General features: G+C 40.2%; 1 protein-coding gene across 1 annotated transcript in view; it reads right to left on the minus strand.

Moving 5' to 3' along the window:
* The window catches only part of LOC124798869 (chondroitin proteoglycan-2-like), a 70,354-nt gene that overhangs the window by 45,752 nt on the left and 5,943 nt on the right, over nucleotides 1-18,659 (minus strand). The window contains exons 2-3 of the mRNA XM_047262402.1: nucleotides 7,551-7,630; nucleotides 5,154-6,173 (exon numbers count right to left, since the gene is read on the minus strand). Coding sequence (XP_047118358.1) covers nucleotides 5,154-6,173; nucleotides 7,551-7,630 — 1,100 coding nt within the window. The remainder of the gene's footprint in view (nucleotides 1-5,153; nucleotides 6,174-7,550; nucleotides 7,631-18,659) is intronic.

The raw sequence follows: 18,659 nt of genomic DNA on the forward strand, positions 1-18,659 counted from the left end.
CTCGATGTTAACAAATTTCTCTTCTTCAGAAACGCTTTTCATGCCATTGCTAGTCTACAATTTATATCCTCTCTACTTCTACCATCATCAGTTATTTTGTTCCCCAAATAGCAGAACTCATCTACTGCTTTAAGTGTCTCATTTCCTGGCAGAGTTTACGTCGAGCATGGCGGTGGTGGCATGGGAAGACACATCGTAGTATTCCATGTGTCCCATGGTTACTCTGTAAAGTCGCATTACTGCAAGAATTATGAGACCGTTTTGGCAGATCGCGTCCATCCCATAATACAAAGGCTTTTCCCCAGTGATGACGCTGTGTGCCAAGACCAAAGGGCCCCCTGTTCACGCAGTCCGAATTATCCATGACTGCTTTTGTAGCACAAGAATGAATTGAGGCATATTCCTTGGCAATCACCAGATACCAGTATTATTATATTATTGAGTCCTTGTGGCCAACTTTGGGTGCTTGATCACTATTTACTTCTAGCATCGTCACCTAAACTTGTCACTATTTTGCAGGATCTCTGTTTATCGATGCCGAAACGACTGGAAGCTAGTTTGAAAGACAACGTTTTTCCTACGCCGTTTTAAGCATTGTAATGTGTTGTGTTCTTGGTGTTTCGACATTTTTCTTCAATCTCTGTAGGTACTGTGGTGTTTCAGTTAAGAATCTTAATTTCTGAAAACAGATGTCTACATAACGACCGCGGGTGAACACCACATAATATTCTCACCGCTCGCTTTTGTGCAGTCAATACTTTCTAAGTCATGAGTTATCGCAGAAAAGTATAGCATAAGATATTACTGAAGCGAAATATACAGTATATCTCAGGAGGTTGACTCGTTTCTCTCCAGGAGAAGCAATTAGACGAAGAGTATAAGTAGTTGACCTTAATTGTTCGTGCAGCTCGCTAATATGATCCTCCCAACCAAGTTTTCATCAGTAAGCGCACCCAGAGAAATAGAGCATTGTGACCTGTTTATTGAATCGTGTTAACGCTGTGCGTTGGTTGTAGGAATACCTCGGTTTGTTATACAGAACTGATTATGATCCGTTTGCTCAAATTTAACAGGAAGTACACTATCATAGAATCTCTAGAATGTGTATTGGACCTTAGAGTAAATGCTGACCAGCCATTGAATAAGCCCTCACCAGATGGGTCAAAGTTCACCGTTACTACAAGAAATTCGTTCGTTCACGCCGTAATAGCCCTAAATACATTTATTGTTGTTGTGGCCTTCAGTCCTGAGACTGGTTTGATGCAGCTCTCCATGCTACTCTATCCTGTACAAGCCTCTTCATCTCCCAGTACCTACCGCAACCTACATCCTTCTGAATCTGCTTAGTGTATTCATCTCTTGGTCTCCCTCTACGATTGTTACCATCCACGCTGCTCCCCAATACTAAATTGGTGAACCCTTGATGCCTCAGAACAAGTCCTACCAACCGATCCCTTCTTCTAGTCACGTTGTGCCACAAACTTCTCTTCTCCCCAATCCTATTCAATACTTCCTCATTAGTTATGTGATCTACCCATCTAATCTTCAGCATTCTTCTGTAGCACCACATTTCGAAAGCTTCTAATTTCTTCTTGTCCAAACCATTTATCGTCCATGTTTCACTTCCATATATGGCTACACTCCATACAAATACTTTCAGAAACGACTTCCTGACATTTAAATCTATACTCGATGTTAACAAATTTCTCTTCTTCAGAAACCCTTTCCTTGCCATTGCCAGTCTACATTTTGTATCCTCTCTACTTCGACGATCATCAGTAATTTTACTCCCCAAATAGCAAAACTCCTGTATTACTTTCAGTGTCTCATTTTCTAATCTAATTCCCTCAGCATCACCCGACTTAATTCGACTACACTCCATTATTCTCGTTTTGCTTTTGTTGATGTTCATCTTATATCATCCTTTCAAGACACTATCCATTCCGTTCAACTGCTCTTCCAAGTCCTTTGCTGTCTCAGATATAATTACAATGTCATCGGCGAACCTCAAAGTTTTTATTTCTTCCCCATGGATTTTAATACCTACTCCGAATTTTTCTTTTGTTTCCTTCACTGCTTGCTCAATATACAGATTGAATAAGATCGGGGATAGGCTACAGCCCTGTCTCACTCCCTTCCCAACCACTGCTTCCCTTTCATGCCCCTCGATTCTTATAACTGCCATCTGCTTTCTGTACAAATTGTAAATGGCCTTTCGCTCCCTGTATTTTACCCCTGCCACCTTCAGAATTTGAAAGAGAGTATTCCAGTCAACATTGTCAAAAGCTTTCTCTAAGTCTACAAATGCTAGAAACGTAGGTCACGCATTCGCCCGGCGGAGTTCAAAATGGTTCAAATGGCTCTGAGCACTATGGGACTTAACGTCTGAGGTCATCAGTCCCCTAGAACTTAGAACTACTTAAACCTAACTAACCTAAGGACATCACACACGTCCATGCCCGAGGCAGGATTCGAACCTAAGATGAGTCGTAGGGTCAGTGTTGGTTCACGTGTTCCAACATTTCTACGGAATCCAAACTGATCTTCCCCTAGGTCGGCTTCTACTAGTTTTTCCATTCTTCTGTAAAGAATTCGCGTTGGTATTTTGCAGCTGTGTCTTATTAAACTGATAGTTCGGTAATTTTCACATCTGTCAACACCTGCTTTCTTTCGGATTGGAATTATTATATTCTTCTTGAAGTATGAGGGTATTTCGCCTGTTTCATACATCTTGCTCACCAGATGGTAGAGTTTTGTCAGGACTGGCTCTCCCAAGGCCGTCAGTAGTTCCAATGGAATGCTGTCTACTCCGGGGGCCTTGTTTCGACTCAGGTCTTTCAGTGCTCTGTCGAACTCTTCACGCAGTATCGTATTTCCCATTTCATCTTCATCTACATCCTCTTTCATTTCCATAATATTGTCCTCAAGTACGTCGTCCTTGTATAGACCTTCTATATACTCCTTCCACCTTATTGCTTTCCCTTCTTTGCTTAGAACTGGGTTTCCCTCTGAGCTCTTAATGTTCATGCAAGTGGTTCTCTTATCTCCAAAGGTGTCTTTAATTTTTCTGTAGGCAGTATCTATCTTACCCCTAGTGAGATAAGCCTCTACGTCCTTACATTTTTCCTCTAGCCATCCCTGCTTAGCCATTTTGCACTTCCTGTCGATCTCATTTTTGAGACGTTTGTATTCCTTTTTGCCTGCTTCATTTACTGCATTTTTACATTTTCTACTTTCATCAATTAAATTCAATATATCTTCTGTTACCCAAGGATTTCTACTAGCCCTCGTCTTTTTACCTACTTGATCCTCTGCTGCCATCACTACTTCATTCCTCAAAGCTACCTATTCTTCTTCTGCTGTATTTCTTCCCCCCAGTCCTGTCAATTGTTATACTCTCCCTGAAACTCTGAACAACCTCTGGTTCTTTCAGTTTATCCAGGTCCCATCTCCTTAAATTCCGACCTTTTTGCACTTTCTTCAGTATTAATCTACAGGTCATTACCAATAGATTGTGGTCAGAGTCCACATCTGCCCCTGGAAATGTCTTACAATTTAAAACCTGGTTCCTAAATCTCTGTCTTACCATTAGATAATCTATCTGAAACGTGTCAGTATCTCCAGGCTTCTTCCATCTATACTGCCTTCTTTAATGATTCTTGAGCCAAGTATTAGCTATGATTAAGTTGTGCTCTGTACAAAATTCTTTCAGGCGGCGTCCTCTTTCATTTCTTAGCCCCAATCCATATTCACCTACTACGTTTCCTTCTCTCCCTTTTCCTACTACCGAATTCCAGTCACCCATGACTATTAAATTTTCGTCACCCTTCACTATCTGAATAATTTCTTATATTTCATCATACATTTCTTCAATTTCTTCGTCATCTGCATAGCTAGTTGGCATATAAACCTGTACTACTGTAGTAGGCGTGGGCTTCGTATCTGTCTTGGCCACAATAATGCGTTCACTATGCTGTTTGTAGTAGTTTACCCGCATTCCTATTTTCCTATTCATTATTCAATCTACTCCTTTATTACCCCTATTTGATTTTGTGTTTATAACCCTGTAGTCACCTGACCAGAAGCCTTGTTCCTTCTGCCACCGAACTTCACTAATTCCCACTATATCTAACTTCAACCTATCCATTTCCCTTTTTAAATTTTCTAACCTACCTGCCCGATTAAGGGGTCTGACATTCCACGCTCCGATCCGTAAAACGCCAGTTTTCTTTCTCCTGATAACTACATCCTCTTGAGTAGTCCCCGCCCGGAGATCCGAATGGTGGACTATTTTACCTCCGGAATATTTTACCCAAGAGGACGCCATTATCATTTAACCATACAGTAAAGCTGCATGCCCTCGGGAAAGTTTACGTCTGTAGTTTCCCCTTGCTTTCAGCCGTTCGCAGTACCAGCACACCAAGGTCGTTTTGGTTAGTGTTACAAGACCAGATCAGTCAATCATCCGGACAGTTGCCCTTGCGACTATTGAAAAGGCTGCTGCCTACATTTATAAGAATGATATTTCCGGGCGTAAAAGACTATATTTTTCAGCAACTATTCTCATGAATACTTCCCTAAAAAAATCTATCAATAAGGAAAATAATGCAGAAAAAAGAACATTGGAATTTATAAAACGAAATTTATTGATAGTGTAGAATAAACAAAAAGATAGGTGACGTAAATTATGAGTTAAAAGAAACTTAAATCATTTTAGACCATAATTTTCGTTGTAGTTAGAGTTCCTAGACTGAATGTTCCAATACGTCAAACAGATGACATGTATTCCTACGAGTGTTACTCTAAATGGCTAGAGTAAACTTACAATAGTTATGTCAGCATTTGTGCCACTGAACCAAAAATAAAACAGAAAGTTACGTGGTGCACATTTTATTCTGAAATATAAAATCCAACAGTCTTTCTGTGCATAAAATTATAATAACTTGATAAATAAATATTATTCTTTTCCAAGACTGCGTCTTGTGACATCACACAATAAATACTTCGGATTAAGGATGGATAGCACAGATATAACATCCATTCTTAAATATTTATGTAAACACTACTTCATTAATGCAGATCTAGCTATCTTCTAAATGTAGTCCTCGATAAACTTAAACAGAACAACCAGCATGTCCAGCGTAATCACACACCCTCAGCTCGGCGTTGTACTGCAGGCCCGCTGGACACGGTATCAACCAAGCAACACCGTTCTCGTCGCACTTGTAGAAGCTGTTACAGTCACTGGGGTTAGGCAGCTGGGTGACGTCATCTGGATTCCAAGGTGGACAGGTGGGAGCATCTTTGGCTGGTTGCTGTGGGCTTTCACCGTTACCAGAGTCAGCATTTCCATTGTTCTGATCACTGTCAGAGGATTCGCTGCCAGATGGGTTACTTGGAGCAGCTGATGACGAACAACCAGCGTTCTGAGGGTAATCACAGACTCTCAGTTTATCGTTGTACTCAAGTCCAGGTGGGCACGGTATGAGCCAAGCCACACCATTCTCGTCGCACTTGTAGAAGGAGCTGCAGTCACTGGGATTTGGAAGCTGGGTGACGTCCTCCGGATTCCATGCTGCACAAGTAGGAACATCTCCAGTTGATGGTTGTGGTTTTGCCTCACTGCCTCCCTCTGAATTTCCGTCATCCTGCTCTCCCTCGGAAGGGGTATCATCAGATGGGTTGCTTGGCGATGACGAAGTCGAGCAACCAGCATTTTCTGGGTAGTCACACACCCTTAGCTCTGCATTGTACTCTAGGCCGGCTGGGCACGGAATAAGCCAGGCAACGCCGTTCTCGTCACACTTGAAGAAGCTGCTGCAGTCCTTTGGATTGGGAAGCTGGGTGACATCTTCCGGATTCCATGATGGGCAAGTGGGGAGGTCGTCGGAAGGTGGCGGAGGTGCAATTCCACCATCGCCCGAACCTCCACCTGTTTCATTGCCATCACCTGATCCCCCACCATTTCCGTTGTTGTCTTCAGCAGGATCAGGCGAGGATGAGGAGCAGCCAGCTCGGTCTGGGAAGTCGCACACCTTCAGCTTTGGATTGAACTCAAGGTTTGCTGGGCACGGGATGACCGTTGCGACACCTGACGGCTCGCACTGCAGGAAACTTCTGCAGCTGTTTGGATTCGGAAATGGACCGGATGCTCCCTGACATGTTGCACTCATCTGGAAGAAATTTAATGGTTATCTGCGCGCTCTGCTCATAATTCTTATGCTATAATTTACAGTACATGCATGTAAATCAATCGTGGAGATGATTTTTCTGATTACTGAACGCCATTGAATATTGATAAAAAATTCTTGAAATATTAAGATCAGTTTTAATCATGTTTTAGTTTTCAGTTGCTGTTTCACACCTCCCGTACAGTAGAACTAGTTTCTATTGGTAGAGGCGGGTAATTTCCTGAACAACCGATGGTGTCCCTATTGGTATTACAATGATTTTTATGTCCAGTTCCGATACAGACATTGTTGCTGACACAATTTCAGAAACCTGAAGATGAGACAGATCGTACTGGATAGTACTGAATAAAAATGAAGAAATTGTATAACTGAGACTGAAAAGTAAACAATTTATTTGGAAAGTTTGTAATATCACTACAGTTTCTGTCGTGACGAAAATGACGGATATAGTGAACTTTAATATACTTAGCATTCTCCGATTTGTAGCATCTGATTATTTGAGAGTTTGATCTAGGGAAATCTGAATGTGAGAAATGAACTAATTTCAATTTACGTGACGATCAAGCTTTATTTTTATGATAAAGTAAAGATAGCTGTGGGTGGTGAAGTCAGTGGCAAATGTCATACCTCCAGTACCTTAAAGGAGCCTACATTAGCTCATCGGTTATTAGATTCCAATGTACTGTCTTCCACCAAAAAGATGTGGATAGGCCGTATAACACAGTATTCTCTTAGTGTGTGTTATCTGATGCCTGATATAAAATTCTAAAGAAGTCTATATTCTCGAAATGACGCATTCACTTTTCCTGAACGTAGGTATCATGCCTTGCAAGAACCATGTGTCAGAGAAAATAGATCGTTCACAGAGAAAGAACGATATGCCCCAGTTTCGAAGGCGAATAACATATTAACACCTGATTATCGATAACACAAGTCCATATGTAATTCACTTTCTAGTGTGATACTTTGCCACTTCACGCATGTAACCGATCACTAGGGTTACTATGATTATGAATCTTATTTCAGTATCTAACAACAATTAAAAAACCCGTGAAGTGTCTGTTATGAAAACGTTAACCAGACAAAGGGCTACATTTTTCCACATTGTTGCCCTAATTAGTGGCTATATGTATCAAAAGATTTTTCGAATGGGTTAGGAATTAATTTCGGAAAACGTTTTCTTTTATTATTTGTGTTGTGTGCACAGAAATTTGAGAGGAACTGAGTGAATGTCAAGCCTTAATAAGAGATGCTTCACTTGGTTACTAGATGAAACGGGTATCTAATCAGGTATTAGACAAGCAGTCACAGTGTGACGGAATACGCTATACACTCTGGTTATTGGTAGTGAACACTTGCCACAATCGCTTTGCGGATGGAAGCTGCACTGCTGCATCCGATCAACGTCACCAGCACAGCTTTCACAAGAAGTGTCGGTCCTGAAAGAGAAACAAATTTCTTATCTCTGCAATAGTACTGATACAACAAGTATACTTAGGATTTTAAACAAAAAGGCATTAGAGACGTTACGGGACTCGATTTTTCCTTATTGCAATGCTCTAACCCTAACTGCTCACTGCTGAATATAAACTGCACATCTGCTTTATCATTACGCGGAAATAATGATATATAATTCAATGCCTCTTCATATTTTTCATTCAGTCTAATTGAATGGGATTCACTCCGATCTCGACTGTCAAACTATATTCCGTAATCACTTCATAGAAAGATCAGCAGTTGACATCACTATGTACGAGTATTAAGAAGTGTATCTCTGAGAGTGAACAGACGGTGTTGTTAGTCTAGTGGCAGCCTTTGTGAGCTGTACGTCAAAACCTCAAAGGTCCATGACACAAAGTCTAGTCCTTCTTGTCCTCATGATGTCAGGTTTAATCTCCGCTTTGATGTCCACTATATACAATAAATGTCACATGTGTTTCAGATAGGTAATATTCTAGAATATACAGCATTCCATTAATGGATCAATTGTTCTTGATCTATTTAAATCATCTGAATAGTATTAATTACACAAGTACACATTTCGTTTGTATGTAGTGTGTCAAGCGGGGTTAAAATCTCTTATCTTGTATAACGGGATATATAAGACAATATTGTACGCGAGAAGTAAAGTTGATTTTCAGATAAAGGATACGTTCTTATGACTGTACATCACAAAATCCAATGCAACACATTTTCGGATAGAGATTCAATGGAGAAGGAACTCCGCAATGTCTAATGTAATGAAAATATCCTGGCATTACTATTAGATACAGGAACGTGGCCTGATGAAGCTTTGAATTTTCTTTCTCCCAAGTGGAAGTGCAGTGTCAGTGACTGTGACACTTACAATTTTCTATATGAAATGTAATTCGTAACAGGGACGTGTCCTCTACAATAGAAATTCTAGTAAAGCGAATGTATAGACATATCTGCAATATGAGCTGTGAAACTTACGCGTCATGTTGCTCTGCAGATGCTTTTCACAAAACTTGCCTTCATCTTACATTCCAACGACTTATATACATGTCACTTGTGACACATCCTAACGTCAATCACAACAGTATGAGCGTCAGCAGCACTGATATCAAACAAATGTACTATTGTTGCATGACAGAATATCTCTTATCATGTCTTACCTGACGCAAGTAATCCCTGTTTGACGACATGCTAACACGTGTAACTTGACAGTAACTTGTTCAGAGCACTTAAGCGCTTGATATGGCGCACGAGGATGTTTGAGCAAGATATTAATGACATCTCTTCATTCAGTAAATGGGAAATACTTGCAATAGATCACCAACGAATTTTGCTGCTCAGTGGGAGATACTTGGCGGAGAAATGGTTGTGTTATAGTCTCGGAATACTTGGCGGACTGTTATGGTCTCAGATGCTGAGGGGGGTTCATTAAGACTAGTAGTAACATATCTGTCTACAGTACTGAAATACCTAGAACAAATTTACAAGTTCAAAAGCTTTAAAATTAGTAAGATATTAGTAATAGGAAAGCGTGAGTTCTTCTACGTGCTACATGACAATTGAAAATTACAAAGAATACGTCTGTATGCCTGGTAAACCGTAAAATATGTTTTCATGTGTACTTATGAAGTCAATACCTCTCGCTTAAAGTAAAGTTTAAAATGATGTCACATTTATTTTTGTTTGCGTCCGATTCAGCTATTTTGTCTTTTACGAAAGACACAAAGCTTTGGGAGTCCGACAGTTTTAATTTATTTTGTCAACGAGTTTTCAGCTTACGGGGCCATCAGCTGTCTTTAACTGTAGGCAGTTAACGAAATATCTTGGTACACCAACCTCATAATAATAAAAGAAAACCACAAGATTCTGCTTGTTTATATTTAATTTATTTCGTTAATTATAAACATGGTCAATCTTGTGGTTTTCTTTTATTATTATGAAGTAGTTGTACCAAGAACCGATATAAAAGTCAGTTAACATGAATGATAGAATAGAGTCAAAATATATCATTTAAATACCCCCACAAATTGTAATTCTGAAGGTTTGTGCCAGCTCGGAATTTGAATCCGGATTTACTGCTTCTTATTCGCAGCAACAACTTGACTTATACCAAACAATGAATACCGGTGGCTTAGAGTCGTTTTTCTGCACCGCAGATACTTTGTTTTATGTGTGTGTATGCGTGTGTGTGTGTGTGTGTCTGTGTGTGTGTGTGTGTGTCGTAGGTCACAAAAATTGAATTTGTATGATAATTCATAGCATAACGTGCTGTTCACAGAATAACCCTACATCAGTTCGCACAATGATTGAAGTCACCCATTTATTAGTTAGCGATAGTGATAGCATTTACAATCGGATCATCTCTGTGGAAAGGTAACAGTGCGGTTGAGTCGTCCTAGAATATGGATGCTTAATTTTAGAAGTTTGTTGTGTGATTTTCATCTTCATTTGGTATCGAACGAGAGTAATAAGAATGAGAAAGAGCAGTCCCTGTGTTCATCTTTCTAGATACAATTCGTTTCGACATATTCCTCATGGACTTTAATACTCATCCCCCTAAAGCTGCTACAGTGAATTTCCAGCAGTTACCGTTTTACATCAAATGAAATGTTCAGGAAAATCCTCGTAACAGAAATCTACGGAGCACGCGTGATTTGAGCAGACGAAGAACATTGCTGCTGTTCAGCTCTCACTAAGAACAGTTCCTCCGCACAGTTCTTTCACAGGAGTAGAACCACCAAAACTGGTATGAGTCGCTGCAGCCCAGAATGTATATACCACCAACAATTTTTTGAAATATCTATTTTCGTTTTCATGTCTTTTCTAAATACTATTCTACCAGCGATATCTCGAAATTGAATTTTACGTTGTTCTATTAGCCCATAATACTTTGTTCAGGCTATCTCCTCTCATGTCTTTACATTTAAAACTAATTTAAGTTTAACATCGTTCTACGTATTGAGGCTTAGATTAGGTAGAAGTAGTCATCGAAAGTACGCTGGCCGCTACCTACAAAAAACTCTCATGAGACTAAATGCTTTAATGAATTACCCTTAATTCTATCTACTTCATTTAAACTAGAACGATGTATTTGGAAATAACAAATTATACGTGTTTGCTTCAAATACTAAGTTCCAAATTTATAATATGTGCTCATTTGGAACAGAACTAATGACGTCCCATCTTTATAAGAAGAAGCGGTACATATGATAACGCCCGTGACTTTGGACACGTTCGACCAGTGTAGTTTATTTCTCTCCACAATCTTCTTCGACCTTGGAACATAGTATGGTAACTTACAAATTCGTCTAATAACTCTTGAGAATGTGCACGATGCCTTATTCACTTTTCCCTTCCTTACGCCGGATCTAGACAGTGTTGGGAAATTAATCTGCATTTATCATTGTTTGTGATTGAGGGCACCCTACCCCCATCCCTTCCTCTGCCGATCGCAATCTGTGTACCCCGTTCATATGCGTCTTTTGTTATAGAATTTGGAAATGTGAGATTGCTTTCAAAATGTTCCGAGTCACCTAGTCGAATGTGGAAACTCTAAAGAAAACGATATCCAGGCTGGCAGGTATATTGCCATTAGACATCCGCCACGCGGATTCGCTCCGAGGCCAGCGCTCATCCCTGAATCATGGATGCGGCATACCGTCTCCGCGTGGCCATCAAGGGCGGAAGGCAAAGCGCTAATACATTTTTCGGTATTATTTAGTGTTCGTCTATCTTCAAATCACTCTCCAAGCTGTCGAGAAGCCCGGAACTTTTTTCGCGATTTTCTGCGCTCTGTTTCGACATTCGCTAATGCGCCAATTTCCCAAAGAACCTGCGACAAATGCAGCAGGGAATTGTCACTACGGAGCGTTGCGGTCGCAAATCATAATGAGGAGCACTTGACGTTCCGTGAACTGTAGCAGTTCAGCTTAGAGCGTGCAGCAACCACAGCGGGCAGAATGTCTGGCGTGCTTCACGATGACAATTACTACAATCACTAACCGTGTGAGGACGGCTGCTGTGTCGTAAAGCTTCTAAAAAAGGGCAGTCCAGCAATGGTGATTCAAAAAAATTCAATTTTTTGGCGAAGAGTTTGAAATCCTGTTAGAAATACTTACCACAGTCGCTGTAAGCGGTTGAAAGAAATGATAACGCAAAAAAAATGTCTAGAACTGTTGACAACAGAAATGCAAAGTTATTTGGGTGGAATTGATCGACGGTGTCGTAACATGGCTAATTTAGATGGTTTGGAATAGAGGAAACAAGCAGAGGATAAGTTTGTGAGAATTTTGATATGAAAACCAAATAAACTTTTGGAGACGCGTATGTTATGGATTTTCTGGCACTGTGATTTTTCTCTTATGCATTAAGGCGGAAAAGGCGAAAAATAAAAAAAAAAAAAATAAGATGTGGAAGTGCAATAAGAAGTAAAGTACTCCTTAATACGCTGCTGAACCTGTGCTGTCCCCCAGACAGCAATGCTCTACACCATCTCTTATTATAATTCGGGTGTCTATGACTTCCCAGTTAGTTGACTTACACAGTCACATATCGCATGATCGGATTCGAGTCTTGATTCACTTCAGAAGGATATCCGTGTAACATTTATCCCTTATGCGGATCCATGTGTTTTATTTCTTACGTAATTAATTATGCCAATGAGTGATTTTTAAGTCTTCTCAACGTATTTTTAAGTCTTCTTGCCCTACGCACAACCACCACTCTCGTTTGACCACCGCAAAGCCCCATGAGAGGTCACACACCCTTGCTTGATCCTCTAGTCCATTGGCTGTAGCTGTGAGGACGCAGAAAGTGTGTCACAGAGAGCAGCTAGCTGCACACGGCACACACTCAACTGACTTTCATTCATTAGACTGATCTGATGCAGCCCTCATCGAATTCCTCTCCCGTGCCTACCTCTTCATCTCAGAGTAGCACTTGCAACCAAAGTCCACAATTATTTCCTGGGTGTATTCCAATCACCATCTCCCGCTGCAGGTTTTACCCATTATAGCTCCCGCAAGTATCATGGAAGTTACTCCCTGATGACTTAACACGTGTCTTATCATCCTATCCCTTCTTTTGTCAGTGTTTTCCACATGCTCCGTTCCTCTTCGTTTCTGCACAGAACCTTGTCATTCCTTATCAGTTCACCTAATTTTCTAAATTCGTCTGTAGCACCACATTTCGAACGCTTCGTTTCTCTTCGGTTCCGTTTTTTCCACAGTACATGTATCACTACCATAGAATGCTGTGCTCCAAACGTACATTCCCATAAATTTCTTCCTCGTATTAAGGCCTATGCTTGATACTAGTAGACTTCTTTTGGCCAGGAATGCACTTTCTGCCTTTGCTAGTCTACTTTCGATGACCTCCTTCCTCTGTCTGTCATTGGTTTATTTACTGCCTAGGTAGCAGAATTCCATAACTTCATCTACTTCGTTACCATCAATCCTGAAGTTATGTTTCGCGCTGTTCTCATTTCTGCTACTTCTCATTACTTTCGTCTTTCTTCGAATTACTCTCGATCCATATTCTATAATCATTATACTGTTCTTCGAGAGATCATGCAATTCTTCTTTACTTTCACTCAGGACTGCAATGTGATCAGCGAATCGTAGCACTGGTATCCTTTCACCATGAATTTTAATTCCACTTCTGAACCAACAGCAACCAAGTCACTAATTTCGGTCACTTCAGGTAACTTCAATAAAATATTCATATTTATTTATGTAAGTCCAACTGAGGTTGATAACCTTACAACAAATAAGTACCAATACGAGTTGGTTCTCACAACTATGCTTTCGTGTTTTGCAGTTCATATTTGCAAAAACATTTTTATATACGTTGTTTAAGTAGTCAAGTACGAGTGGCGAATGTCATGACTTTTAAATTAGGTCCTACTGTTCTTCGAAGATGCTTACAAGGGAAACGCCCCATCACACCCCCTTCCCCGTGATGCGTCGTGGATTAGTGGTTACGATGCTGGACTACCAAACAGGCAAACCGTATTGAAACCTTCCTCGTGCGGTCTTTTTTTCGCTGTTCGCTTTATTCAATCTCTGCTCTGTCGAAAAATATGTTTTTTAACGTTTTTGAAGCAGTGTCCCGTTTTGGAGTCTTAACTCTTGAATGCCTTTGTTGTAACATAGTTCACAACCGTTTGTTTGTTGTTTTCATTTCTGTGAGACGTCTATGTGGTATCTCACCTGCTCTTACTATTCATTACGTTTACTTGTGACGGTATCGTATTGTTACCATATGACTCATCCTCTGCAACCAATGTATAGTATGACCACCGCCAAGACTACAGCGAGAGAACAAACATTTTAGTGACCCGACGGAAAGTGCATAATGTTGTGAAAATACACAAATAAATAAATAAATAGACGGCACTAAGTTGTTTGGAACACAACTCGCCAGATTGGCAGTCCAGTACCATGGCCACTTACATAGGACGCCTTTGCCCAATTGTGTTGCTCTTTACTACACTTCTTGTTCTTGGACCGTTCATTGTTTTTATTTTGCTTTACTTTCACTGTTCAGTACCCCTCCTTCCTGTTTTCATGTTTGATCTGTGTTCAGGTTTTGACAGGCTGTCCACTGGGTCATATCACTACCACTTTTTTTTGAGGGAGGGGGGCATTGGGTGTTTCCGCGCAGCTATCTAGCCAAATGTTTGATTTACATTTCGACTTCACACTTGACTTTTACAGTACAAAACGATAATTGGTAACCGGTGGGGTGTCAAACAACTAATTGCGGTAAATGCTGTATTGTTTGCGGGCTCGATGCATATTTGTTAAAAGGATCTACATGCTACAATATAACCTATCAACGAGGTACATCTGTATCCTAAATTAAAATTTGTTTAAAAACACCCAACTGATATCGGCTGTTGTCATATAAAAATAATGGTCGTTTTGTTTTCGAAGTGAGGGATTTAGAATAAAACATCCGTGGATGTTCCGAGTAAAATCAAGCATATCAGCCAAATGTATATTTTGAGAATTTTGGAAAAACTACTCTTATAACACTGTTGTAATTCTATAATGATGAAGTAAATATATTATGTTTTCTATGAACTTCCTAACGCTAAAATGTGTAAATTTCAAGTAATTCGTAAATACTACGGGCTTTTATTAGTTATTAAGACATGTACATATTCTGTTTTGACTGATTGCAAAGCACATTTTTGTACGAACCTCGATCGGACATGTATCCTCTTGCCTGACATGAAAATGATGCTGGCTAATTCTGTAAAATCCAAAAATATTAATTTCATGATAACTATAAGAAATTATGAGTGAAGAAGGTAGAGTTTATAAAAGTTTTAGATGTCCGGTCAGATGTCTGTTGGACGAAAGTCACTCTCACACTCTGCTTCGTCACTTCAATTTAGACAACATTCATGTGATTCCTCAAGAATTTTCTTACACCAAGCCAAGCTGGTATTGGTTTTCGCGCGGTCACCATACATCACCTCTAGCTGAGATTCAACATCCTTCTTCTTAGTTAGCATGGTCACGTAGAACACGTTGTAAAGCGTTTGAAAAACATTTGACAGATGACCATCCGTAGGAAAATAAACTTTTCAGTATATCTTTGAAATCTAGAGTTATCGGTTGATTTTACTGTAACAACAGGTGTTCTTTCTGCCAGCTGCTGTCCCTCCCTCATCCCACTTTCCTTTTCCTTCCTCATGAAAATTCTCTTCTTGGAATTAATTAGGTCGATGATCCTGACGATTAACTTTTTGTGTCTACTGGGGAACATTCATCTCCCAGTTTTCTCACTTTTCCTGCAGATTGGTAGATAGTGTAGTATTCTTCCTTGGCTGATTTTTCAGTAATTTCCTGTCCCTGCCAAACACCGTCCTGTGCCCTCGGACACGAAATGCAGTGACATTTTCTTTGATTTTTTGACTCACAGTGCGCAAGAAGTACGTCAAGGTGTGTATGAAATAGGTTTTTTCTTTGTTTTGCTCTGTGCGCTCATCACAAAACTGTCTTTATGTGTCAACATTTTCAGGCAAACCATTTGCGTTTGAAATCTGAACATTCAAAAGGCTGAAGATATTTCAATCGCCCCTCGTCGACTTTGGTCCTCACTTCAATATACAATGCTATATCTCTTGCATCTGAACCAACAATACAAAATCAGTATAAAAAATGTCTACTGGATGTGGGTTTTGGGGAAGGGTTGGACCCACTGTACGTCAAACCAGAAGGTTAACGCATCATCTTCATTCTCCGTCTTCAATTTGTGAAACACTTAGCTCTTATTCTGTGAATTCGTTTTTCTAGCATAAGTTTGTTGATGACTGATTGTTCTCTTTTAGGTTCAGCCTATTTTTATTTCATATTAAGATCTAGTTCATAGTAACTGTGGCACACATCAGTAGCGGGGGGATTAATCCCTGTACTGTACTCATTGGTTGCACCAAACGATTTTGTAAATTTTCTAAGTCTCCTATCATACAATCCATTTTATATCTCAAAAACGAGCTCTCAACATCTCCACAGGTAACTGAAACAAATGTGAAACACACAACTACTGTAGTGTCCTTTTACACTGCAATAGAATTGTAGCCTTGTAGTTTTTGAAATGTAGGATTTTTAAGATCTAGGTATTTCGTAAACACTATTTTACACTCTTCCCTAAGTAATATACCACATTTCCTCGGCCTCCTCCCCAGTCATAGCACTGCATCATCCTCAGTTTTCACTGACTTCAACGCTAACCTAGCTGCAAAATCACTTGTGGAAGAAAACCGAATTTGGGCGCAATGAAAGTTAATTCATATCCGACTTCCGAAGATTTAGCAAGTTTCCTTGCAGCTACTACTGAAGATGGTTCATTCTCTAGAGAGATGGCCACTTGCGTTACACACGCAAAACGTGAAGTGTAGTAAACTACTGCTGATTTACGTGTTCACTATCTCGTTTCATTGGTTGAGGGGCAGAGGTTTATCTGGTGCAATGTCTTTAAATGTCTAAATCCTTGATGGGGATTTCACAGAGGTGTTAATACTAGAAAACAATTTGTCGGTATTCGGAGCAAGTTTCGTATCTTTTCTTACATCCAATGAAGATGATGCGCTATGTGGGTCACATGAAGCATATTTAGAAATAGTTTTCAAGTTCATATAGGCTTTTCCAAGTATAGTGCAGTGCGTGAGCTGAAAAGTAATTCATTGCTATATGGAATGTATTTATGTCACAGTAACTGAAATGAATCGATGATTAACTGAGCTGTAGTGGAATTGTTAACATTTTCCAGACAGTGATTTCCAAGCACGAATGCTTTTATTGTTTCACTTTCTGAAGGATCTAATTATCCAGCAAAGACATAGCCAACACACTAACCAATATAATCTGTTTCCAGGTCGATGTAAATCCAAGTATGATTATGTTTTACTTCGTTTCTAATGATTTTCATTAATTCATCGAAACATTCATTAGAGTAATGTTGTCACAGACATGGTTCACTGCACCCAAATTCATCCATATATTTCTCCAAAATTATTTTAATGTAGCTTCCAATAGTTTCCACAAAGACATTCTGGCATCAATAAAAGTTTTAAATAACTGGAATGGAAATTTTGATTTTCAGATCAATGATTCAGTTGGAAGCAAAGAAACATTCTTCCCAGTTCAAATGGCTCTGAGCACTATGGGACTTAACAACTGAGGTCATCAGTCCCCTGGACTTAGAACTACTTAAACCTAACTAACCTAAGGACAGCACACACAACCATGCTTGAGGCAGGATTCGAACATGCGACCGTAGCAGCAGCGCGATTCCGGACTGAAGCGCCTAGAACCGCTCGTCCACAATGGCCATCTCTTCCCAGCAACTATGTAAGGCTCATTTTCGTGTTTGACTGTGTATTGTGTATTAAACCGGGGACCTAGAAACGACGGAGAGGCTTCGTCCCGCCGCAGCTCTCAGTGGTTCACACCCCCACAACAGGAGGCCACACCAGTCCACCCACCCAACCGCCGCCCCACACCGAACCCAGGGTCCCCAGTGGAGCTCGAGGTCACAAACTATATGTACTTGGCACGCCAACGAGCGATGGCTTTCCCGTAGTCATTACGACTGCTGTTCTCCTCTCGTTACCTGCAACGGCCGTTCTCAGTAGCATGCGAATGGAGAATGTGTTCACCTCTTTCTTGTTGAAGCTACTATCGTTTTTGTTCCCTGAACAAGAAATTCCATGTCGGCGAATTTCAATGAGAGTTCGGTGAACAGAGCTTGCTCCGCCCTGAGATGCAGCCATTCCGGTTTTAAGCTGCCCATGCTCGCATATTTGCCACCTCACGTTATCAGCAGAACGGGCAGGCTGCATTACTCTTACCCACGTCAAGCTATATCCATCCCAAGAAGGCCGATGGAACCTTGTTTGCCCGTCTGCCAGTGGTGCTACGCTGCACAGCAATTTATGCCGTACGCTACGATTGTAATGTTATCAGCATGCCTTGACAGTGATGAAAAGTATTTTTATATCCGTGTATCAAAAAACGAGTATCAACAAAATATATATTCATTTTGAGTCATTGTGGAAGAGAAAATGGTGGATTTTATAAGCTCTTTATTCCTTTTCAGCATATTTCAGGATTTTTTTTATTTCTTTCTATATGAACGGTTTTCTTTGCAACTTTGCTCTCTTTGAACTAGTACTTGCTATTCTCAGTTCGAACCATCATCAGGTCACCCCTAATACATGTTTCCTGTTATAAGCAGAGCCATCTCTGAAAGTTGAGCTCCTTTGCACTTCAGGATTTGATGACATAATTTCCATTGCGATACACCTACCGATTCATTTGAAGCTGCCTCACAGATACAAGACAAATTTACCCCGACGGCACTTGGGCACTGTTTCGTGAATGGTATAAATTCCCCAATTATTAAATTCTTCTGAATCTCCCTTCAGTTTGCTTTCTTCACTTTACTGCTCGCACATTTATTACTCATGAGCTGCTGCGA

The sequence above is a fragment of the Schistocerca piceifrons genome, chromosome 5 (genome assembly GCF_021461385.2).
Source record: "Schistocerca piceifrons isolate TAMUIC-IGC-003096 chromosome 5, iqSchPice1.1, whole genome shotgun sequence".
Lineage (NCBI taxonomy): Eukaryota > Metazoa > Arthropoda > Insecta > Orthoptera > Acrididae > Schistocerca > Schistocerca piceifrons.